We start from the raw sequence: 25,122 nt of genomic DNA on the forward strand, positions 1-25,122 counted from the left end.
TTGAGAACATCTTAAGTTTGTTTGGGAAAGTTTAATTTGCTGCGGTGTCAATTCCAAGATTCTTTATTTCTGATTTTTAAAACATCACGTTAATGCACATAAATAACAAATTGATGAACTAAGTGCAGCCATTATGAAATGAACAAACTGTGTTTCCTTATGTTATGAAGAAGCTTTCAGTAGACAGTCGGCAGTTTCTCAATTTTGTGCTTTGACCGAAGTTCACGAATCCCAAAAGTGTTGCGTAGCTGCTGCTCTAAACCTGGAGGAGCGTTGTGCTGTAAATCTCAGACCTCGTTACATCTGCACAGAATAATCTTTGCATGCCCAAGTGAGCACGAGAGCACTCATTACACCCCGAGAGGTCGGATTCCAGCTCGTTCTTCTGACAGAGGTGACAATCTGCCGACTGCTGTTTTGCATGCGGTGAGCTCAGCGATGCAACATAAATCATGCATGTCATTTTTCAACCTTCTCTCCAGGTGTGAGTGTGTTTGTTGGGTTGGTGTTGGAGGGTGTGCATGTTTGCTGTAGAAGTGGGACACCATGTCTGAAGGCTGACTTCCTGTCATGGCTGCTGGGCCTGCTGACAGAGAGTCTTGGCTCACATCCTTGAAGCTCGACCAAAGAACCTTCTGCTCCTTAAACTCAGCAGTACGATCATCCTGCTCTGCTAATCTCAGGAAGCATGCTGCACTCAGCCGGTTGTCTTCTCTCCAATTTGCTGTTTCAGTTTCTTGATTGAACAATCGATAACCAGAACATTACTATTTCCTCTAGAATTTGTACCACATTTCTTACACACATTTTTTCTCATGGGAACTTCTGAATTTTTTAAAATTACAAATATTCATTTGACATCAGAGGCTTCAGTCACATGTCAATCAGATGTCACTGAACGATGAACAAAAAGACGCATCAGTCTGGATGCCTTGGTGAACGGGCCTTTTACATGACTATACCCAGAGATCTCATATTCTCATGATACAATGACAGCGTCTTTTGGACAAGAATAATAACAGCACATTGGTTGTTTGGAGTTATGGAAATAAACAGCCTCTGGGTAATAAACCAGAGTTTATTCAGTGTTGTCACTGAATCTATTTATGTTATTTGTCAGTGTTTTAAAAGAAATAAGGGAGGTAAAAAGATGGTTAGAGGGTTGAGTCTTTAAGAATATGGTAGCTCCTTGCCTATAATTTTGTTGATGCAGTTTGCACCACTTTGTTCTGAGGTGTTGTGCATGTACAGTTACCTGTGAGATGTGTACAGTTACCTGTGAGGATGCTCTTAGTGCCACAATAATATATTTGCATGATACCTTTCCCGTATATGAAAAAAATCTCCAAATGTCCTAAAAAAAAGGGTCAATACTAAAAAGAAGAAGAAGAGGAAATTGTAATTCTGTAGTACTCAACCTGTTGAACTTCCTGACAATTAATCCTAAACTAATGGAGATCAACCACCATTTGTATCGTTTTGGAAAGGCGTTGGCTGCACCACCAGTCCACCAGGGATGAAGCCTTATTGAGCTGCCTCGTAAAAAAAAATAGAGCCTCTAATTATGGTTATCATCTGCAATCATAAACATGTTAACAGACTGAGAGAGGGAAGTAGTCATTAATGACCGTGTTTACATGCATTCGAATAACTGGCTTAGTCGGACTGAAATCGAATGATCCGTTTCATGTAAACACCTTTGTTCGACTATGTGCGGTCCGACTACGACACCCCTGGATAACTCGATCCGATCCGGTTGATAATTCGACTATCGCGGCATGTAATGGTGAATTGGATTAGGAACTGGACTTTGCGTCTTTGCGCATGCTTGAGATCCCGCCGCCCTCCTCCCTCCCTCCCTCCCATGTCGTGACCCGGAAGTCGAAAGAGACGATAATGTCACTATTAACATCATGCAAGAATAGTAGAGGGATGTAGCTTCGCCTTGCTCTCTGTTCGCCATCTTTCTCGAAATGTTGATGTTGTTGTTGTTGGTTGTTGTTGGTAGTGGTGAAGAGGTCAAGCAGAAATGGCTGTATCACCACGAGTTGTAATGAAAACAGCGCCACCTATCGTATCGGATATGACATGCTATCACTCACTGCCATGTATATTGGGATAACAGCAGATCCCCCAAAAGATAGCATAGTCCGACTAAAGCAAGATTCGAATTATACCATCATGTAAACGCACTGATTGCTCCACCACATTGTCTCCAGTGTTGGCTCCTGCCTGTCACACTGGTGCAGAGCCAGTTCATATAAACGTTGCCAACAATTTCTTGTCATGAATCAACAACGTAAAAGATGACATCCAATGAGTTTAATGCGTGCCTCAATGACATCTCTGGTGCATGTCGCTGGAACGCCTGCAGTCCTTCTTATAATCAGCATAAGCCTGTTGTGTGTACTGAGCATGCCCAGAGAGTACAGAGCTCTTATTGTGTGCTGCTGTAACTCAGCACAGTGGCAAAGAGCTCGGATTAAAGGCTGCGGAGCACCGCGCGGCGTCTCTGCACACACAAACATAAACAGTGGGCCACGACAAAGTTTATGCTGCAGTGACAAGTTTTATTACTGAAGAACTTTTAGTTTATCATTTGTTCAACATCTCAGTGTCAGAATGTTTGCGCTGTTTTGAACTTGAAAGTAATTACGTTTTACTCCTGTAATTCAGTACCGTTTTTACGTGTATTATATACTTTATATTTATATTTATTTGTATTTGCTACTATATACTTCAAGGGTAAACTACAGTCAGAAGTTACTTTGATGATTTTTCATTTGAAACATTTGATCTACTTACTGTATATAATACTGTACAATCACTGCAGATTAAACTATCTAACAGTGTGTCAAGTAGTATTTTAAATAAACATGTTATTGAAATGTATCTGTTTGTGGTATTGTTGCTGTTTTTAATCTTAGTACTTTTTACTGGACTTTGTATACAAACATCCGCCTGAGATTCTGAAAGTAGGGAAACTGTCATTGTATGAAATACTGCCTGCGATATTAAAGATACTTATATTAGGTAACTGTATCAATTGTACGCGTGCCGTGTGAAATGAATAGCCAGAGGAATAAAAATATTGTTGCCAAAATGTTCTGCGTAAGTATTGCAAGAACATGGAGAAACAAAATTATAGAGATGTTTGAAATATTGTATTTAATATTTATACATTGAAGATTAAATATAATACAAACACATTATAATATCATGCAATCAGATACAAGACCACAAAGTATAACCTCCCAAATCCCTGTTGAGTTAAATGAACATCTTTATTTTTATTATTGTCAAGATCAATAAAACATGTTAATTTACAATATGTATTACAGTGGTATTTTATAAAAAAAGATGTTAATGACTTTCTTGTTACTTAGTGCTTAGCATAAACTGTAACATATTTCTTGTGAGAGTATAATAGAAGCTAATTTAGTTATTATTATCTAACAACTTGTTTTAATGTTTTATTTCCCAAAACAGTTTATATATAGTATATGGGCATGGTCCTTTTAAGATGCTGTGAACACTAATATCACATAGTTGTTTTTGTAGCATGAAGATATTTATATACAGTATACATCTCTCAGTGCACCTATGCTGGAGCTGACTGTGAACCCTCCTCCTGCGACGACCATATTTTAAGCCATCATATTTTTCACTGCTCAGGTTTGTTTGCTTCGTCTTGCACTTACTCTTAAAATACACACACATAATGCGGGCACTTTATTTAAAAAATAATACCCATTCTTCAGTATATGCAGGACATGATTCAACATTTCTTCATCCTGCTCTGCATCATGGGATAGCTGCCTCTTGTTTGCTCTGACACTGTAATCCTGGACTCCCACCATCCTCGTGCACTCTGTGATGCATTTACTGCCCTCCCTCTGTGTGGGTAACATACATTGCACCGGTTGTCACTAACTAACCTCATTCATGACACCTTTATATTATAGCCACTAGATGACGCTCTCGGTTTTTAAAGACATGCAGCTGCAAATTGCATTTATAATTTAACTGACATCGAGTTTAAGCGGAGCACATACGCGTACACCTCTCCAGGGCATTACAACATGGGGTTGTACAATAAATGAATATCCATTTAAGTTTGTAACTTTAATCTCTAAAATATTTCAGCAGGGTGTGTTTGGCTCATTCGTATAATATTGCTCCAAAAGCTATATTTACTGGGTCCACCCACGTCCTTTTTGTTTCACATAGTCAAAAAGCAACGTATCCCCAAAGACTCTGTATGAGCTCAATCAGGCTCCATCGGTTCAATGTGTTTTCTGTACTATTATCTTGGCACAGCTTTTTCCGAGTACACGCAACTAGAGCATACTATTTAATTACTTTCTCTGGCAGTCCAAAATGGTTTTATTTAGTTTTTTTAATTGAAAGTGTTTTATAAAATGAGCTAATGAGGAAGATAATTAGATGATAATAATAAGAAAGACCATTAACGTAACCATTACCGTGTCAGGCCTCGCCTCCAATTTGCGGTTTCGAAATCTGTTCCTGGACCAGCCGAATGTTTTTGAGGAGGAGGAGGGAGGGAGGGTGTGTGCGCTTGTTTCTGGAGGCGGAGCGGCCCGGAGGGTCGGACGTCCTGCTGAAACTGTCCTGCTCTCTCTCTCCCACAAAACAACACACAACTAAATAAGTTAGCAAGCAGTGGCGTGAGTACTTTCCACTCCCGCTCATCTTTTTTTAAAAATCGTTGTAAACACACTCGTATCATCCCTGAACGCGCGAGGAGGACGCTGGTGAGTAACTGCGCTCACTAACCAGACTCATTGTGACGTTCACGGACTACGCGTCTGCTTGGAGGAGCGTTACGAGACGTTCAAACTCAACAAAAAGCAGAACAACTTTAACATTTAACAGCAAGAAGGACACCTGACGTGCCACGCGCGTGACTTACTAAAGCGATTCGCGGGGGAAGAAAGAAACAAGTTTTAAAGTATATCTCCGGCTTGTGATTTAAACCACCTGTAGCACGGAGTCCAGAAACTGCGTTAACTTCACTTCAGTCAACTGATGTTCACTTCACGGGGCTTAAGACTTTCCTCTAAATCAGTGCCAGTCATGAACAAACTGGTGTTCTTGTGTTAAATTGTTTCTATTGTTTACGGTTGATCCCGTACGCTCACGTTGCATCTACCTGACGCTTCAGATTAGTGAACTCCCGTTCATGTTACGTAACGTACTCATAGTTTCCCACAGTGTAACTCCTCGCTGTCTCGACTCACTTCTTTCACCTTCAATCTGTCAAGGTCGGCTGCTGTGAACTGAAGTGTTTTCTTCGTGTAGTCATGTGAGCCACTGCAGCTGCACACCCGCTCTGGACTCTGTGTGACACACACCACTAATCAGTTCACACGAGGAGATACAACTCGGCTTTGTCAAGTCTTTGCAGAGTCTCCCCTCTGCACAGATCAAAGCAAGGGCCTTGACATCCAACCTGTGCCCCATGCTGACCTCTCTGCACAACAGCACAGGGGTCAGTGAAGGCAGCACGGCCTCCCCAAACTCAGTGAAGGATTCCTCCCAAACACAATGGGAGGAAGACAGTTGCACACTTGTTGGGACATACATGTGACACGGAGGATACAATAATCTATAGCGTGCCATCCTTGGCCTGAATCTGTCCTTGATGGCACTCTTCCACGTGCACTGGACACTTGGCCTCGTTCCCTCCATGCACACCCATCAACACCCAGCTGATGTGAATTATTCTCGTGGTGCTAGGAGTGGCCGACGTGGATCAAATAAATTGTGCCTGGTGTGTATTCTGGCAGAGGCAGGCCACCTAACTTGAAACACGGACAGCCAAAACAAATAGATTCATACACTTCATTTAAATTATATGTTACCTGAGGGTAAAAACAGCACAGGTGATATCATGCCGCAAATGCTTTGTAAACAAGATGTTTCAGGTTGGCACCACCTTGTCTAACCAATTTCATGGGGTAACCCTGAAATCTTCCTTCAGGGTGCATTCATTCTAGATATATTTTGTGATATTGATATTTAATCCCAATATAGTACTTCTGTAAATATTGGGCTAATCCAGCCAATTGATAACCTGACACGTATTTTTAATATTGAAGCAAAAACAATCAAACTAAAAATCCAATATTGACATAAAACTACGCTGCTCTTTGATTTGTGCTTATTACTTTGCTCACAATGAACTTGTGAAACCCGACATAACCAATATGGCAAACCTCGGTGGGTTACGAAATGTACATCTTGTGATGGTATGCATCGCATATCTCCAAACCCTACACAGTGCTATGTTTAAACTAAATAGGCTCAGTAGGGCTCAGTATTGTCTTTTACCTATTTCATGCTAATGTGACCCTGTGGCTTTGCTGCCGGTCTTATCAGTGTCCTCCTTCCAGCCCCATCTCAGCCCGTCTTTGTATTGTAACAGCGGTAGAATGGGACGCTATCAGCAAGGCCAACAGGAACCTGTTCAAAGCCCATTGTCTAATTATACACATGTTTGCTGCTGATGGCTTTGTCTCCACTGGCTTTCCAGACATAAATGTGTCTAACAACATTCAGTTGCTTACTTTAATGTTTGTACAGAGTTTAATATTTATTGCCAGCTGTGTTCTCACAGTCAAATCAGTCAAACCTCGACAATCCCGCATTTATTATAAATGTGACAATATTGAGCCAAATAAGATTGTGTTGCTCTCTTTTTATGGCATATCCCGTGAGCGTGGGTTGCAATTACAATGTCATTTACAAGGATTGATTATACTGTGTATGCAGACACACACACACACACAAACAAACAAACAAACAAACAAACAAACAAACACTCACACACACGCGCAGTGCACATTCACTCTAAATCTGACACCTTTAAAGTTGTGTAGAGATGGCAGAGTTCTCACATTTCTCTCAGGTCTGACTGACTCATATTAAAGTAATGTATTAAATACCTTTCTCCTAACCTGTTTAACCTACATTCTATGTCATGCCCTACAGTCGTTGTCTTAGTGATACACCTGTCGTGTTTTTCAAAACAGTCCCTGGTCATTTTTGCAAAGAATGTGGCTGATGTTGAGTCATATCTTCAGAGATACTATGTGTTCTGACTGAGATGTTCTCGACAACACAGGGACATTATTGTTTCATTCTTCATTTGTTCAGAGCACTTTGACTGGAGAGATCTCAGTAGAGTGAAAACGGAACATTAAGACTCATGCAAAACAAGAAAAAGCAGAAAACAACATTAAATGCAGCAGGACCTAATTGTTTCATTCGTGACTGAGTGTGGAACTGGGAAAGATGAGTTGATATCACTGAATTATGTAGTGTCTCATCTCATAAAGCTGTCTGAATCTTTGCTTGCAGAGGTGGACCACCTGATCCAGGGAGTGGGATTTATTTTCCTTCTGCATTCCTGATGGAGTCGTACAGAGTGACTGGCATTCCTAACAGCGGACCACAGCGGGGCCACACTCAGCCGCCCCGCCCCTCCAGGCCCCACAGCAATGGAGCTGGTACATACGGTCTCAGCATCCGTGTCCAGGGTATAGATGGACACCCCTATGTAGTGCTCAACAACCAGGACAAGGGTCCTCAATCCTTTATGGACCCGAACAGTAATGGGTACATTGACACAGAGGGCTCTTTTATTGAGAACTACCAGGAGTACGATTTCAGGGGAGGAAAGGAGGCTGGATCCATCAGCCCCTTCATGGAGTACGGGTCTCAGAAGATGACTCATTACACTGGTCCTCAAAATGGCATCGCAGATTCACAAGGGAAGAAACCATCTTCCCTTCTGAACTTTCAGAAGCACCCTGAGTTACTGCAGCCGTATGATCCCGACAACAACTCCCTGACCCTTGATGGTTTTCATAGCCTGCCTGCAAGGCCTCTGGCTGAGACTGGGAACCAACAGCACAGTTCCTCCTCCAAATCGGCTGTACCTGCGCTGTCCAATGCCATGTCATCAAGCCTGGACAGGAGCAAAGCTCCTGAGCAGCAAGAGAGAGGGCAACTTCCATCCCAGAGCCTGGCTGAGAAAGCCCTTCCTATGCCAAGGTCACAGCCCCAGGCTTTGCCTTCAGCCCATCCGGCTCCGTACCAGACCAGGCCGGAATCACTCGTGGCTCAGCCGCGGTCCAAACCACGTCTTGCCAACCTGAAAGCACCTCAGTCCAAGCCAGCCTCTAAAACGCAGCAGCAGCCAGTGTCTCCATCTGAGCCTCAGCCCTCCGCTGTGTTTCGTCCCACTGAACAAAGCAAGAGATCGTCCCAATCCCCCACTTCGATGACCAGCATCAACTCCAGCCTAGAGCGCAACCGCCGTGCGCCGGATGTCCTTCCCCTACGCAGGACCGACTCCAGCGGGCCAGTTCTTCAATCCACATCGCGTTCCCGCACCTCCTCCTTATCGTCCACCTCTAAGACTCTGATGGAGGAACAAATGGACTTCATGAACACGGACACCATCAATCGCCACGAGAACCGCCGCTACATCCCTTTCTCTGCAGGTTCAGGCAGAGACATCGACAGAGGCTCCATTCCGGGTGTCGATGAACTCATCGAGAAGTTTGACGCCAAAGATGGCAGCCCCCAGCGCAGGGGGAGGTTTGGCCGCAGAAACAGGATCAATCCGGACGACAGGAAGCGCTCACGCAGTGTGGATAGCGCCGTCGGCCTACAAGAGGGCTCCACGTACGCGGACGGGTTTATCCGCCAGCGAGGCACGTCGATGGAGCACGTCCTGCGGCCCTCGCAGCTCCGGCTGCAGAGAACGAGCGGCAGTCAGGACTCTTGGCTCACGTCTGTCGATGGTAAGGGCGACTCGAGGGCTTCAACTCGTGTCACCAGCGCGCCCGGCTCCCCTGGCTCCCCTCGGAGCCCCATCTTTAAAAGTGCAGGGGCCATACAGGGTTACAAGCCACAAACTCGCACCTCTTCAGTAAAATTTAAGAGCCACAAAAGCGAGGACAGTGCCTCATCAACTGGAAAGGTTTCGTCAACATCGCCGTCAACGCCTCCATCCAGGCCTTCTTCCACCTTGGACAACAAGTCCAATACAGAGCCAGATGCTCAGGTAAAAAGGGAATATATGCTGAAGAATTATGTTTAAATCTTAAATTCTTTTAATGTGAAATGTCTGTTTTTACATGTCTTAGTTTAGTTGAATTATAAGAATATTCTCCAACAGATGATCGTCTGTTCCTTCTTATAAAAACAAGATATGTGAGTGAATAACTAATTTTTCTGCTTTGTTAAGATCTCTCTTACTTTATTAAGTTCTCTCTTCCTGTCATTGACAGGCGACACCCGATCTTTTGAAAGGTCAACAGGAGCTTTCACAACAAACACACGAAGAGACAGCCAAACTCATTTTGTTCAATTACCTTAAGGATGGGTAAGTTATCTTGAATTTCTTTTGCTACTTCTTATCAATATACTTTTTGGCTTTATTTGCTCATATTAAATCGTAAAAAAGACTGAATGTGGTGAACATTTTTTGGTCTTAGTTCTTTGGCTGTTGACTCATGAACTGAGCATATTGTTTACGAGAACACCCACATGTAATCTGTTACGCCATAAGGTAATGCATCATGAAGGAAGAGACCGTTCTGTGTTATTTTTTTATCAGAGTTGGACTGTTTTTGATAAAAGTTCAGGAATGTGCTCGTCTTACCCTCCCATCCAGGCTGTGAGAGATCCAGCTGTCTGGAGTTTGTTTTTTCTGCACAATCCCACTTTCTCCCTCTGCTTTCTCTTTGCTGCAGTGTGAAAAACGTTCAGTTTGTATCTGTAATCAGACACTCACTGCCTGCTGGGTTAAAAGGTTAAATGCAGTTACGGGTTTAAAGCAGCTAAATATGATGGTTTATGCGTTCTTTACAGTCTTTTAACTTGTAGTAGGAAGTCACTGTAAAGTCTTGATTTAGAAAAAGTATAAGTGAAGGACAAATGCCAGTTAAACTGTACTCGACAGCAGTTGGATCAGTTGTGTGTGATTTCCCAGTTAAAGAGAGTTAGCTAATGTTCTAATGTGTGACAGACTTGTGAGAGTGTAGAAGGAGAGCAGGAAACTGATTGGGTGTGTCGGGCCACAGGTCAGGAGTCACAGGACAAAGGAAAGGAAACACAGATGGAAGTGGGGCTGAAACTGAGCTACATTCCCGAGGCCTCAGAAGACAAACATTGACCAAACGGGGGTTATAAAAGTTTAATGAAAATCATCTGTATGAGGAGAAAATAGGTTTTGGGGTTTTTTAGCTATCTGGGTCAGCCATATAATATATTGAATACTGCTGGCATGTGGAAGTGGTGAAACTCCAGTTTTGTGAATTCTGATGGTTTCACTTTAACTGGAGGAATTATTGCTCTTCTGTGGGTTGAGAAACCCTTATCTCTGGACTTTCAAACTGACAATAAACTCAGAAATGCTTATTTTTTTATGTGAATAGAATCTGCTTTTCTTAGCTCTGGACATGTTGTTGTTGTTTAGGTTTAAGGAGGTTTTGACTGAACCGATCAATATAGTCAATGATTAGGGTTAGCACTATATCTTTAAATATAGGACATCAAATATCTTACCATTAAAGAGAATAGCCCCGAGGCAGAAAATATGTGGGTGTGGCTGGTTTTGTGACCCACTGTGGTCAGGCTTCTTAAAAAAAAATCTGTTTTTTGGTTTTTCGGTAACTAATGATATAAGCGACGGTGGTACGTTACCATAAATGTTACTAAATCATATCATTGTTATTACAGTAGGCATTAAATTCCTTTAAAAATAGTGATATTTCTTAACCAATGTATTGATTGCTGCATTTTTTTCAATATTTTGCTCTGGCTCCTACTAGGAAGAGAGACTATGCAGCAATTCCATTAAACTGCCCATACGTTTCGTTCTTCTGCTTGAACGCCTCATAATTTATTGGGCGCATGTCATGAAGCGGTTTGTGCTGAGAGGTGACACATCAAAGCAGCTTGATCCTTCCTGACCCTTTCTAAGCTGGGAATGACTTACTCCGTTCCCAGAACAGTCTGCAATTAATTCTTGATCCCCCCCCAAACACTGGTAAAAGTTGTTTTTCCTACCTTTTAATAATGTGTGTGTATAGAAGCACTGATAATGACGCCACGACAAAGAGAAAGGTCAACCTCGTCTTTGAGAAGATTCAGACGTTGAAGTCTCGGGCCACAGCGAGCGCACAAGGCGACATCAAGGTGAGACATTGTTATTCTTTGTATTTGTACGACACTTCTCCTTTGCTCATTTTGCACATGTTTATATTCGATTCCTAAACATGGGGTTGTGGAAGTGCAGTTTTACCTTGATGATTTAGCTTCCCAAAGTGACGCTGAAATGGTTGATGGGTTGATAAATGCAACAAACTTATTTGTGTTAACAATAATTTCCAAAGTAAATTATTTGTTAACATCCTGTTTGATTCAAGAAGAAAACTACAATATTGTAAGACTTTGAACATATTATATCTCTGAGACTCTGTGACATAGCAGACACTGTAAGCCATTTCATATTTACCCTTTACCTAATAACCAACTGCTAATATATATTCATCTTCTAATGTTATTCATTATGAATGAATAATAATTAAGCAACCCTAAAACGTCTGTCTTCTTCTGTCAGTCTCTGGACTTTGGTGCACAGACCAAAGCTATTCAGGAGCAAAATGAGGAACTGGGGAAAGAAATGGCCGAACTGAAGAGACAACTCGAGGACCAGACCACGGTAACAACAGTCTCGCTGTGCCTCCAACACCATAGCTAAATGTGTTATTCCACAAGAACATCCTAAAGAGCATTTGATTGATTTAGAATAAAAAGTTTACCACAGAGGCAAATTTTTTATTAACAGGCTCTTCAGCATGTTGAAAACATGTAATTATGTGGTAGGTGGATTTTTTGTAATAGAGGAAGTGGGAATTCAAAACACTGTTGTTTGCTTCACATTTACGTTTCATTTAATTTGAACAAAATGTCAATGTCTTTTATGTCTTTATCAAACGGATAAGATCAATCCAATCTAAAGAAAGATTGTGGATGTAAAAGACCAGTTGTGTGTGTGTGTCCTGACACTGAAATGTCAACAGTAATACCTGTTTGCTTCACCAACAGAAGAATCAGGCGGACAAGAGGGCAGTAGCCGGTTTGAAGAAGCTGCAGCAGGAGCTGGAGCGCGGTGCAGGGGAGTGCAAGCGCCTGAAGGAGAAGCTGTCCAGAACCGAGCTGGAGCTGCAAGCCACAGTGGAAGAGTAAGAGCAGAGCGACTCTTCTGGAGAATGACGAGTCACTCGTGATCAGTGGAGATCATCAACGAGCGTAGCTTTGTTGGTATGGTTTAGTAAGTTTAGCACACAAGGAATCAGGATCTTGTTGCTACGCTTGGTTGAGGACCCTGCCCACAATCTGCTGGGAAGTTAAGTCCTCCTCGTGAAGCTCCTTGTTCACAGGCGAACGGAAGAAGTGGTGTTGCTGGTAACGCCTTCCTTATGCCATACTAATAATTATACTAATAATTATTATAATTATAACCTTGACATTCATAAACTGTTGCTTTGCACTGCGTGACACTTAATTCCCATGTACTGTCTCTACAAAAGCAGTGTAGGATGTCTGTTGATGGAACCTATTGGATTGTTGGTAGTTACTGTAGTGGTTGCTTATGATCCGCCCTTTGTGGGTCCTGTGGTTTGGTAGGTTTATCTTTCACATATTAATGCATGCTTGGTGACTGTGTTACTGTTCATTGGGACAGCACTAACTGTACTGCTCCAGTGTTGCTCCTTTACATATTATAAAAATGCCATTGGACTGCTCAGTTTGATGTCTAAGGGGTTGGACGTATCCATCGCTCGCTTGATTTGTTTTCGGTTCTCAATATTTTAGATCGATATAGTTGGAATAATCTTCACAATATATGTTTTGTTTCTTTTTTTTCTGCCTCCTTATCTATTGTACCTTTTTAAAAAGTTTTTTTTTTTTTTTTTCAAAAACAGGATTCTTCCCTTATCAAAGGTGTAATTTAAGTTTTGTGTCTATCCTCTGTAGTTTCAGTTTTACTGTGCTTCTTTCTCAGATACCAAACACCATTTAGTTAATTCTTACAGCAGGAATATGCTTCAGTCTACATTAAGGTCACATCACATATCCTCCTCCTCCTCCTCCTCCTCCTCCGTGTCGTCCTGTCGAGGCCGTTTACACATTATTGCTTTGCCGTCGCTCCGGTATTCCTTTTAACCCCTGAGCTCTGTAGGCCTCACATTAAGACCCAGCACAGGTGCTGCCATTTCTATGTGCGAATTACGGTGCAGGTGTGTGGGTGTGTATGTGCACGGTATGTAGAGTGCCTGTACTGTGTGTTGTGACGTGTCATGTGGTTTGTCAGGCTGTTCCAGGTGAAGATGGAGAGGGAGCAACACCAGACAGAGATCAGAGACCTGCAGGACCAGCTGTCAGAGATGCATGACGAGCTCGACTCAGCCAAGAAGTCAGCCGCAGACGAAGAGAGAGAGATCATTATGGGGGTAATGCAGTGTTCATTGTTCTGAAGAAGAAGTCGTTGAGTTGTTCTACTTTAAGCTTGTAGAACATGTGGCTGATTGCAACAATCCCATCAAAACCACCATTGAAGATAAAAGGTTTTAAGGCCTCTAGAATACTAAAACCATGACGTTAAACGGAGCTTTCGCGTGGGTTAACATTCAAGGTGCAGTTTCACACTGTATTTAAAAGTTTTAAATACAGTGTGAATATATCCCCCAAAAATGTATTTTACACAGGACATGATGCAAATGAGGGTGGAGATGCAGGAAGTTCTCCAAGCCAAGGAGGATCAGGAGGAGCAGCTCAGGAGAAGAGAGAGGGAGCTCACAGCTCTAAAAGGAGCCTTGAAGGAGGAAGTGGCCGCTCATGACCAGGAGGTGGACAAGATGAAGGATCAGTATGAGGAGGAAATAAGCAGGCTGCAGACATCTTTGGTGGAGGCCAAGCAGGTAATCAGCCTCTTGTTAGTTTCTCCTCTCTTCCCTCTCCTCCAGTTTGACTCCTTGTGCTCCCTCCTCCTCATTTCCTTTGCGTACGCTCACCCCCACACCAGAAACACGCCCTGTCACAGAGGAGAGTCAAGATAAGCTGTGAGTGTGTGTGTGTGTCTGTCTGTGTGTCTTATCTGTGGTTCTAAAACCAGCAGGACATACCGGTTCCAGAATAAGAGTATCATTGTTAGGATATGCAGAAATATCAGGCAAAGAGGCAAAGAGGCCTCGTTTCATTGTCTCCCTTAAGAAATGGTGAATTCAAGGTGGCACATTTGTTTTACTGTACCAGGTAAAGATCGGAGTGCAATGAAAAAACTTGAGTAACACGAGATTATTTTTATATTGTACCTCGAAAACCTTAAAATATTATCGTTCAACAACATCATTTCACAGACCTGCACTCGGCATAATACTCTTCAGTCTCCTTCAGTGAATAATAGTTTCTAACAACCGGCCTTAGAAGCACCAAAGTAGCATCATGTACATGCAGTTGACTTTTCAATATTTACATTTCTGTTAACCCTGTACATTCCAGGAATACTTGCATAGATTTCATAATGTGATAAGCACATGGTTTTGTGCTGCTGCTGCTTCTGTGTTCGTCATAAATCATCATTCTGTGATGTTAAAGAGCTTAAACATTCTAGTATTTATTGCGGATCTAAACACACTGATCAGCATAGGATAACATGTTCACCTACAGCAGTGTGAAGCTGTATGATTTCTTTCAAATGACGCAAGTTGAAATTCAGCTCCCCTTAGTTCACACACTTGACCTGCATCAACAGAGCAAACTGATAAAAAGGAAACGCCGTGTGACAGCTAAATGTCGCTCGTACCATTTTTCATGGGAAGTCTTTCTCGTGTGGAGGTGTTGTCTTATCTCAGCTTGCTCCTCAAGGGAGGAATATTTGACAGGAAGACGGATGTTTAATAATGACATTTATACAAATGTATCTGAAGATTATTATAAAGAAGTTGCCTTGCTGGCAAGGTCACTAGTGTAGCTTAGTAGCAAGTCTCAATTGAAGGCCCTGTTATGCTCCAAAACTTATGTTTCTACAATATTCGCAAGAAGTAAACTTCTGAAAACCTGCACATCGTAATTTAAAAACCTCCTTGACTCAGTGAAGAACCAGCCATCAATGAAAAGGGAATGATTGCAGTACATGTTCTGTGGAGCAGAGAGCCTTTGTAAACTGTTGTTCTAAAAATGGAGGGAGGCGAGGTGTGTGGAGATAAGATGAGCAGCAGTGCATGGCAGGAGACGGCACGCTGAAAGGACTGAAGACGTATTGTTTCTAGTAGGTCACTGTGTGACTCGCATCACGTGTGTCCTGTTTGTCTCAAAGAGTGGAAGTTGTGCCTGTTCTGGACTTCCTGCAGGCCCGGTGGGGGTGCACAGCAGCGCTCTGCAGCATCGGTCGATGAGAACATTTCCTTTAGTTGAAACGGAGGTACTGCTCCCCCAAGGGAGCGTGTCATCAGGGGTTTAGCCTCAGTGCTTTGTAAACACTCGGAAGGATGAAGTATGTTTGGGTTTGGGATGTGAAAGAGTTCTCAGTCATTGAGTTCATGTTCTGTCGTCAGGTTTAGGCCGAGGCCTTTGGAGATTTGAAGAGTGTGACGATCAAACGTCAACTCAAATTCATCTATACAGTGGCACTTTTATGTTTTTGCTATATACAGTGGCACTTTTAAGATTTTTTCTAAATACGCTGTTTATGTCAGGGCAATGTGAAAACGTAAAATAACATCGGTCAAGTCGGCATATAAAATATCATATCTACAAAATCAGCATATTTAAAACATGTGGGTAATACATCCTCTGTCATTCTGGACATTATGTTTTCGTGCCATATACAGTGTGATATGCACATACCAAAAGAATAGCAAGCTTAAGTATCACCATGAAACCCAAAGCCTTTTGAAGCTCAGATGGTCACAGCATGTGGCCGGTAGTCTGAGCTCCAGGTTTTGAGAACGCCTGGCATTAAAAGGGAGTGCCGTTTATTATCTCACGTACGTTTCAACTTTGTATGAGGGTGTCAGAGAGAGGAGAGCCAGAGTGAACTGTGCATCTTTTATTTGTGTGCCCCATCTCAAACCAACCCCTCCGAGTGGCCCGACCGTTCTGGTGGACCAGAGCAGCCCATGCAAAGAAGAATGCTGGAAACTGGAGCACCGAGTTTCTCCCTATACTAGTTAATTGCAGTGTCAAGCCATCACTAATCTAATGAGCGGCTGTTTCTGAGTTGCGTCGTGTCCCCTCTTCGCTCGGTGCCCTGAAAGAGTGGGGGTAATTGTGGACCTCAGTCGATGATGAATGATGAGTTTGTTTCACACAATAATAGCAGCGGGGGTTGGGACATGCTGAATAAGTGGGTCAGTGTGCTGTAGAAAAAGGGATGCGTGGCTGACCCCCTGAAAGAAGCGGGGGGCCTGTTTTGAAAGCTGCATTGTGTTTACAATGAGCTGAAATCTGTGGAATGTCATCAAGGTTTAAAAAAAAAAGAAGAGTGTTCATACTTTCTTGAGGAGATATGAATTAGCTTATTAAAAATATTGACTCACCTGAGTTCTTAATGCTCTGGAGCACAAGGCGTCTGCCCATTTTTGGAAGTGGATTTGGTCTTGCGTGTCAGCATGTGCTGGTATGCAAAACATGTGGAAAGATGAGGTGTGGTGAGTAGAGAGAAGGGTCTGTTTCCAGGAATGTTGGGGTTGAAGTGGAGAATGTGCACCCTGCAGACCTCCTTTTTCCACTCAACTCCAGCTCTGTTACAGTGCACCCACTCTGACCTGCGGGAGAGGCTTGCACTTTTTCATTCATGCCTCTTCTGGGTGCTGCAGTTGCATCTCCGTCTCAGCAGCAGCTCCGGATTCTCAGTGTTGGAGGCTTTAATAGGGCTCAGCTGCACTCGCTCCCTTCCTCACTGGAAAGACAGAGCCGTGTGCTTATCACACCATTTCCAGCTCGTGTTAAGTTTCACCTCCAGCCCCGAGGCACAGTGTGTAACACGGCCACATTGTTATCACGCTCTCATCTGTAACCTCAATCCCAAATGGCGTATTTTTTTCATTTCCAAACTCCACAGTTTTCCACACAAGACTCCGCGGTGATCTCCCGCTCACCTCCAATGCAGTTAATTTCCCGGCCTGTGCCATTCTCGCTTCTTTCTCCGCCGGCCCCTTCCAGTAATCTCTGCCAGTGTGTGAACTGAAGTCCTACTGTCTTGATCATCAAACTGACGTGGCCCACAGAAGAGTTCCCCCTCAGGCTTGTTATGAAAGGTAAGACTCCCGCATGAGTCTGTGTGTTTGATGATAGCACTATATTTCCAAGCGTAGCTTTAGGAGCTGGAAGGAGATGCAGGGCAGTGAGTGAGGAAGGAAATGATGGAGAGTTTCTGGATCCTGGCAGAGACTGCTAGGAATTAGCCATTTATCGTTGTTGGACTGCAAATAGCTTTAATGATAACGTCATGGTTTGATGACATGAAAAACGAGAATTAAATACTGCAGCAGTTCAGTTGGAAAACGTTCAGTTCAGAAAATGTTGCTGCGCGGCCGTATGAGCGTCACGTCCGTGTGAAGCCAGTGGCTGGATGTTAGTGTTTGTTGTTCCTTCACCTCGCTGCCTGTGAATGCTGATGTGGTGGGAGCCTAATCTGCTCAAACAAGTTGCAGGTGTCAAGTAAATACACATCTCCCAAAGAGGTGACCAATAGCATTTGAGAGTTAGAATCCATCGAGCGCCGCTTTTAAAGGCAGGGAAAAGTGTCTGGGATTGTTCATTTTTCTGATTTGTTTAATGTTCTGCCTTCTTATAATCCACATGACCATGAAATAATGAATCAGAATGTCTGGCAGTCTCCCTGGTATTTTAGATTACATTTCCATCTTGTGTTTGTAACTATGCCAGCTGACCTTTTCAGAACATCAATCTGGACGGAGATGTTTGAGTGGTCGGTGTTGTGGGGGATGTGGATTGTGTTCGTTCCTTCTCTGCTCACAAGTTTATTCAAACTCAGTCTTTTTTGGCCTTAGGCCTGGACAACACACACACGAGGGACGTGTGTAAAAAAAGTAAAAAATACAAAATAAAATAATGATAACATCAAATGTATATTAATATTTGTCCACAGATCTTTATGTATGACTAATTTCGAACATTTTATAGTCAAAATCGCAGAATTGGCCTATTTCCTGTTCAAACACAGGATGAAACGAGAGGTGAGGCAGCGACGAGTCGAGCCTCACCTCTGATTGCGCAATCCATCACAAGCTGGGTTGATGCATGCAATTGGCCCGTGCGGGTTGCCGTATCTCTGCATGTCGCCAATATAATGTTTGCAGATATGTTTATTTGCCCTGATAATCCACAGTCTGGCTATAAGGTCTTTAACCATTACAGTTTAATGTTTGTAAGTGACATATTCATTTTGCTGATGGGACATAAAACCGCAGTGAAAAGGCGCAGGGTGAGGCAGATACTCTGCCTCACTGAAGGGGCGCTCGTGAGCCAACGGGTACTTGTTGCTGCTTCTTCTACGCAGAGGCGCCAGGCGAGTCAAGTCCATTTGTTTTTGTATTTTGCTACGCCAGACTGCCAACATGGAAGAGGATGATATAGCTCAGCTTAAAAATGTCTCAAAACTGGACTTTCAGTCAAAAGTGGACGTGATTAACACAGGTAGACCAACGCCGGAGCTAAAAGGTTTACTTCAAACTTTTTCTTAATTCAGGCTAGCGCCGTTTAGCTAGCGGATGCTAATAGCGCGCTAGCGTTCTAGCGTTTCCGGTTCTGTGCTGTGACGTCACAGAGCGCCGAAACAGAGTTTATATATAGAAGTGATTTCCAGCAGGAATTTACTCTGTGAATCTCACGCGGGTTCACCCTCCTGGGAGGGGGGGCTCAGAGATTCACATTGGGGTGGGTGGGACGGCGATTCTCGAATCGCCAGGACAAACAGCAAGCACACAGACAGAAAAACACACAAATCAAATTACTCCAAAACGAGACTATAATGCTTGCGAGTCAAGTTTATGCACATATATTCACGCTACTTTGCATTAAAAAATTAACAAAATTTTTGCTGCGAAGTACGTAAGGAAGTTTTACGTATCTGTAATATGTACCGTGTGCGCGTGTGTGTTGTGTGGAGAATGCTGATGAGACATGAAATAACCAGCAGCCAATTGAATAAGCTCCTCTTTTGGGTTTATATATTTGTAAATCTGACACTAAAGGAGTCAGTGCCTCACCAACCATGAACCTCACCGCACGTCACTGACACACACGTGTTGTAAGCCTTTCTTTGAGTTTTAGCCAGGATGTCGGTGCATGTTTTTATTGGCACTGTGGAGCCTGAAAGTCAAAGTCTTGAGTAACGTCTACTGCAACAACATCCATCATTTAAATAAATACTCTTTAATTAGTGGAAATGGTATCATGAGTTGATACATCTGGTGTCACACTGATTGTTCCAGTTTTACATTTGAATATTTTTACAGAAATAAAAGGCAATAGAAGGACTGGGTGGCGGTGCAGCGGCTCACACTGTCACCTCACAGCAAGAGAGGCGAGTGTTCGATCCCTGATCTCGGTTCTCTGGCTTCCTCCCACAGTCCAAAGACATGCAGCTCAGGTTAATTGGACTCTAAATATCCCGTAGGTGTGCGATCCACTGCGATAAGAACGGCCTTCACCCAAAGTCAGCTGGGATCGCCTCCAGCACCCCCACGACGCCAAATGGGATGAGCGGTTTGGATATTTGAACGGAATGGAAAGGCGATAGATTAGATGATGCTACTTTGTTGGTTTTTCAGAAACCCCAACGTGGTTTAGTTTAGTTTAGTTTATTAAGGATCCCCATTCGTCTACATTGTAGTGGAGACTATTCTTCCTGGGGTCCAGGCAAAAGAAACATTACAAATACATAAAATGCAGTACAGCATGATCAATTATCACAAAAACACTTAGACTTTGAAAACAACATTTACATTAAAAGTAAAATAATAATACCCAAATACCTTAAATACCTAAAATAATAACCTAATCGACTATAATTTCCTTTCTGATTATTGCTGCCTTAAGTTTCCTTTTGAAATCACATTTATTTCTTGTTAGTCAAGTGTTAGTGTTCAGTGTAAGCCCACAGGACCTAGTTTGATAAGATATGCTACAGTAAGTGTCCCTATATTTGGGGTCAGTGACTGTACTGATGGTCATGGAGTAAAAAAACGAGTACAATTGACAAGCATATGTTTTTCAGAGCATCCCTGAGATCATGAAAACCTCAGTTCAGATGGTGTGCACACCCTTTCTGATGGATTAGTTGTTTTAATCTTGCAAGCGAGGTGCGCTGTGCTGAAGTTACATCAGAACAGGTTCCTGTCTTACAGCCGTGCTCGTTTCATTGACGATAGGAGGTGTGTGTGTGTGTGTGGCTGTGTGTGTGTGGCTGTGATTTTAAGAAAGCAATATTCTTTCCATACATCTAATCTCAAAATCATCAAGTCACTCAGAGCATCTGCATGGTCACAATCTCAATAATTTCATGTTATATCCCAAACCGCCAGCACGCTTGAAGTTTGGCTTTGCACGGACATTTTAAAAGCCGATTTCTGTTTCCATTTCTCAGAGGAGAAGATTTGATTACTGCCCTCCTTTCACCAAAGAGATGCCAGTGCTTCTCGGCTATCGCATTTTAATTTCTACTTCCATCCTTCCTTTTAGTCCGTGGCAGGCTTTCAGCTAACCTCAGGTCTGGGTGTCTTCTTTAATGAAGAACGCTGTTGTATTTGTAACACACACTTTGTGCTGGCAAAAGAAAGCAAGGCTTCAATCAAGACGGTTTTTGTTCTTATTATCCTCCTGATATGAGGATTAAGTTCAGATAATGTGATGCCACACGGGTACGACCAGTGCTCTGAATGACCTTGACCAGTTTGATTTAATTAAATCAAGTTTGGATTTGATGCCTCTTCCGTCAAATGCATTTTTATTTGACACAATGAGGCTACATCACAAACTCAAGGGATAAGGAAAAACAGGATTGGGGACATTTTATCTCCAGCCACGAAAGTCATAAACATATAATGCATGTCTACAACACTTGGTGCTGACAGATATACAACGCTCATTATAGTCTGCCACGCATTTACAGTCTGTTTTAAAATGTGAATCCCTTTGTTTAGACTTAGGAAATAACGTGCATTTCACCTAGGAAAAAAAAAAATCCAGTACACTCTTTTAAAAAAAACGTAAAAATCGTCATCGCATGCAGACTCAATACTCTAAGAGTATGCTGATTGGAGTCTATGCTTGTGGTAATGCAGACAGCAAGTGGATGTTGAAGCTTCCTGTTGAATCAGTAGTGCAGACTGCAGGTGATGGCAGCCATGGGGGAGGTGGAGATCATGGTTTAACTATTGGTCTAAAAAAAGAGAGAATCATACGGATCGGTTTGTTGTGGGCAGGAGGAAAGTTAATGTGTAAACAAAATGAGCTTAGACAACACAGGACAGAAGAAGTGTGAGATCAAACTTCCTCGTGAGACTTTTACAGAAGCTACATTTGGCATCAGCCAATCACCTTTCCAGCGTTGCCTTGGCCCCTTTTTGGAAGCCACATCTCAGTTGGCGTGTTTTTGCAGCTGCTGTTTCCTTTTTGAATGTATTGGTGCACTGCATGTTATATTGTGTGCCAGTCTGTTTGGGTTCAGTGGACACAAATGTTTTTCAAAGATGGTGCTCTGGGGGAAGTCGTATGAGATAAAAAAATATGTTGGTTTTCAAACGAAGCACAGGCAGAACAACATCGGGAATGAGGAGGGAAGAGAAATGACAGCATGGAAGCAGCAAGATTTGTGGAAAATTACTTTATTTGGAGAAACTACCTGTTTGTTTACAGTTATTCTGATTGATATTTGGGCTACCTTTTTACCCACTCATAGGGAGTCTCTCCGAGTTTAATGTGCAGTTGTGTGAGTGTTGATGGTGTCACCTGTATATCTGATAAAGGGGTTACTCCTGCTTACATTTCTAGGTAGATGCAGTTTGTGGATTGAACTATTGTAGGAAAACAATGTGCCCTGTCAGGTTGTAGATTTCTGTTTTTTACATATTTCTTGCAGCTGTATTTATCTTTAGCCCATCAGCTCTTGTCATGCTGGAGCCTTCTTTGGTGGGAACAACTGAGAGAGCCAAGATTTCACGACTCGGGACACATACTTCACCTCCAGTAATTGTGGCGCGCTTCAAAGACTGCACAACGTTAGTTAATGTGTAACTTTATGCAAACGGTTTGAGTACACAAGAGAGACCAAGTCAAACTTTGAGTTGGTGTAGAGGAGGGGGAAAAGGCGAGCTATGATATTATATACATATGAAATGTATATACAGGACTGTCTCAGAAAATTAGAATATTGTGATAAAGTTCTTTATTTTCTGTAATGCAATTAAAAAAACAAAAATGTCATGCATTCTGGATTCATTACAAATCAACTGAAATATTGCAAGCCTTTTATTCTTTTAATATTGCTGATTATGGCTTACAGCTTAAGAAAACTCTACTCTAAATCCTATCTCATAAAATTTGAATATTTCCTCAGACCAAGTAAAAGATTTATAACAACAAAACAAACATTTGTTTCAAAATGTGTTTCCAGGTGTTAATTAGTTAATTAGGCGATTCAAGTGATTTGTTTAATACCCTACTAGTATACTTTTTTCTGATATTCTAATATTTGAGATAGGATATTTGAGTTTTCAGCAAAGCTGTAAAAATCAATAAAGGTAAAAGAATAAAAGGCTTGCAATATTCAGTTGATTAATGAATCATGCATGACATTTTTGTTTTTTTAATTGCATTACAGAAAATAAAGAACTTTATCACAATATTCTAATTTTCTGAGACAGTCCTGTATATATATAATTTTGATTAAAAGCTCATTGTCGAGCATGTTTGCCTGTAAGCCAACGTGGAGGTTCTTCATGGTTAACCACAGCAATAAAGCAAATTACTTCTGCAGCACAGAAGTGGTCCAAAACACATTTAAATACACCTGCAATCATTGTCAAATAACTCCCCACCAGTCTCACTGTAATGACACAAGCATTCTTACATGGTGGACGGCGGTAATGAACTGTTTTCATGGCGATAAGCCACGCCTCCTCTCCGGCGCATCTAGCGTGAATGAAGCGAACGATCGCAAATAGTTTGGCGAGTAAAGCCAGGCGAGAGTTCGCTTCTCTTTGGTGTACTCGCAGCATGAAAGAGTGAACAGACGACATTTCGCTGGAGAAAAATGACCTTCAAAATAAAAGCACAGGATTCTTTCTTGAAAGAAAAGGCGATCAAGTCTTTTAAGCCGCCGCGGGCGTGGTGGGCAGCATCCGGCCCGCGGGCCTCGTGTTTGACACCTGTGATCTAGAGCACAAGGGTCAAACACAAGGGCCGCGAGCCTAGTCTGGCCTCCACGTCATTTTATGTGGCCCCCCCGTCGACTTTAAAGACATACGATAACCTTTGCCTGGGCAAAAAGAAATGTAAGCAAAAGATACTGTGCTTTTATTTTTAAGGTAACTTTCTACGCAGCAAAGTGCCATCTGTTCACACTCTTCCATGCTGCGTTCACACCAAAAGTGAAGAAAATGTTTGCGTTACTTTACTAGAGTGAGTTTAGCCGTGTGAGTTTACTCGCCGGACTATAGATAGAACAGGTGAGAACCACCGCCCCAGACCAGTGGAGAACCACCGCCCCAGACCAGTGGAGAACCACCATCTGTCACACATGTTCTTATTCTCAACTGTAAACAAAAATTTTGGAACAAAGTTGGTGTAATAATGTGCGTTTGATCTTTGATACAGTAATGTGGGTTTAATTTCTAATTGAATGGATTCATGTTATAATCGAAGAAGTTGCTTACATATGGATACAGGGATGTCTATGTGTACAGATTGTAAATAAACTGAATTGAACACATAAACCGTCATTCACAATTACTAATATTATTAATATATAAATGATGCACATAAACCGCTCTTAGTCTAGGCTCTCCCCTGAGACCTGTTTACCAGGGGCTAATGCCCCGGACAACGCAGCTCCCAGGATCACAAGCCTCTCAAACTCCTCCACCACGTTAAGGTGGCGGTTCACGGAGGAGATTTTTTTTGTGTGGAAAAACCTGAGCACCAGGTTAAAAAAAACCACTTTGATTAATCAATTGTTTTAATAGTAAATAAATTGTAATAGTTTTGTATTTGAATTTTGTATTCGGAATTTTGTGGAAAAACCTGAGCACCAGGTTAAAAAAAAACCATGGATTAATCAATTGTTTTAATAGTAAATAAATTGTAATAATTTTGGATTTTAATTCGGAATTTTGTGGAAAAACCTGAGCACCAGGTTAAAAAAACCCACTTGTTTAAACATATTTAGTATTAAAACAATTGATTTTTTTTGTGTGGAAAAACCTGAGCACCAGGTACAAAAAAACCACATGGATAAATCAATTGTTTTAATAATAAATAAATTGTAATAATTTTGAATTTTGTGGAAAAACCTGAGCACCAGGTTAAAAAAAACAATTGAATTAATCAATTGTTTTAATAGTAAATATATTTAACTAATTTTGAAATTTTTTTTGTGGGAAAAACCTGAGCACCAGGTTTATAAAACCCACTTGGTTAAACATATTTAGTATTAAAACAATTGATATTTTTGTGTGTGGAAAAACCTGAGCACCAGGTTAAAAAAACCACTTGGATTAATCAATTGTTTTAATAGTAAATACATTGTAATAATTTCGAATTTTGGATTTGGAATTTTGTGGAAAAACCTGAGCACCAGGTTAAAAAAAACAATTGAATTAATCAATTGTTTTAATAGTAAATATATTTAACTAATTTTGAATTTTTTTTTGTGGGAAAAACCTGAGCACCAGGTTTATAAAACCCACTTGGTTAAACATATTTAGTATTAAAACAATTGATTTTTTTTTGTGTGGAAAAACCTGAGCACCAGGTTAAAAAAACCACTTGGAT

At 41.8% G+C, this 25,122-nt stretch overlaps 1 protein-coding gene across 2 annotated transcripts in view; it reads left to right on the plus strand.

Moving 5' to 3' along the window:
- Window positions 1-4,627: 4,627 nt before the first annotated feature.
- The window catches only part of cgnl1 (cingulin-like 1), a 35,359-nt gene continuing 14,864 nt past the window's right edge, over window positions 4,628-25,122 (plus strand). For both annotated transcript variants that reach the window (XM_056412464.1, XM_056412465.1), the window contains exons 1-8: window positions 4,628-4,775; window positions 7,384-9,097; window positions 9,324-9,418; window positions 11,130-11,235; window positions 11,660-11,761; window positions 12,148-12,284; window positions 13,418-13,556; window positions 13,812-14,024. In XM_056412464.1, the coding sequence (XP_056268439.1) occupies window positions 7,436-9,097; window positions 9,324-9,418; window positions 11,130-11,235; window positions 11,660-11,761; window positions 12,148-12,284; window positions 13,418-13,556; window positions 13,812-14,024 (2,454 nt within the window). In that variant the 5' untranslated portion in view covers window positions 4,628-4,775; window positions 7,384-7,435. The remainder of the gene's footprint in view (window positions 4,776-7,383; window positions 9,098-9,323; window positions 9,419-11,129; window positions 11,236-11,659; window positions 11,762-12,147; window positions 12,285-13,417; window positions 13,557-13,811; window positions 14,025-25,122) is intronic.

Source organism: Pseudoliparis swirei, chromosome 4 (genome assembly GCF_029220125.1).
Source record: "Pseudoliparis swirei isolate HS2019 ecotype Mariana Trench chromosome 4, NWPU_hadal_v1, whole genome shotgun sequence".
Taxonomy (NCBI): Eukaryota; Metazoa; Chordata; class Actinopteri; order Perciformes; family Liparidae; genus Pseudoliparis; species Pseudoliparis swirei.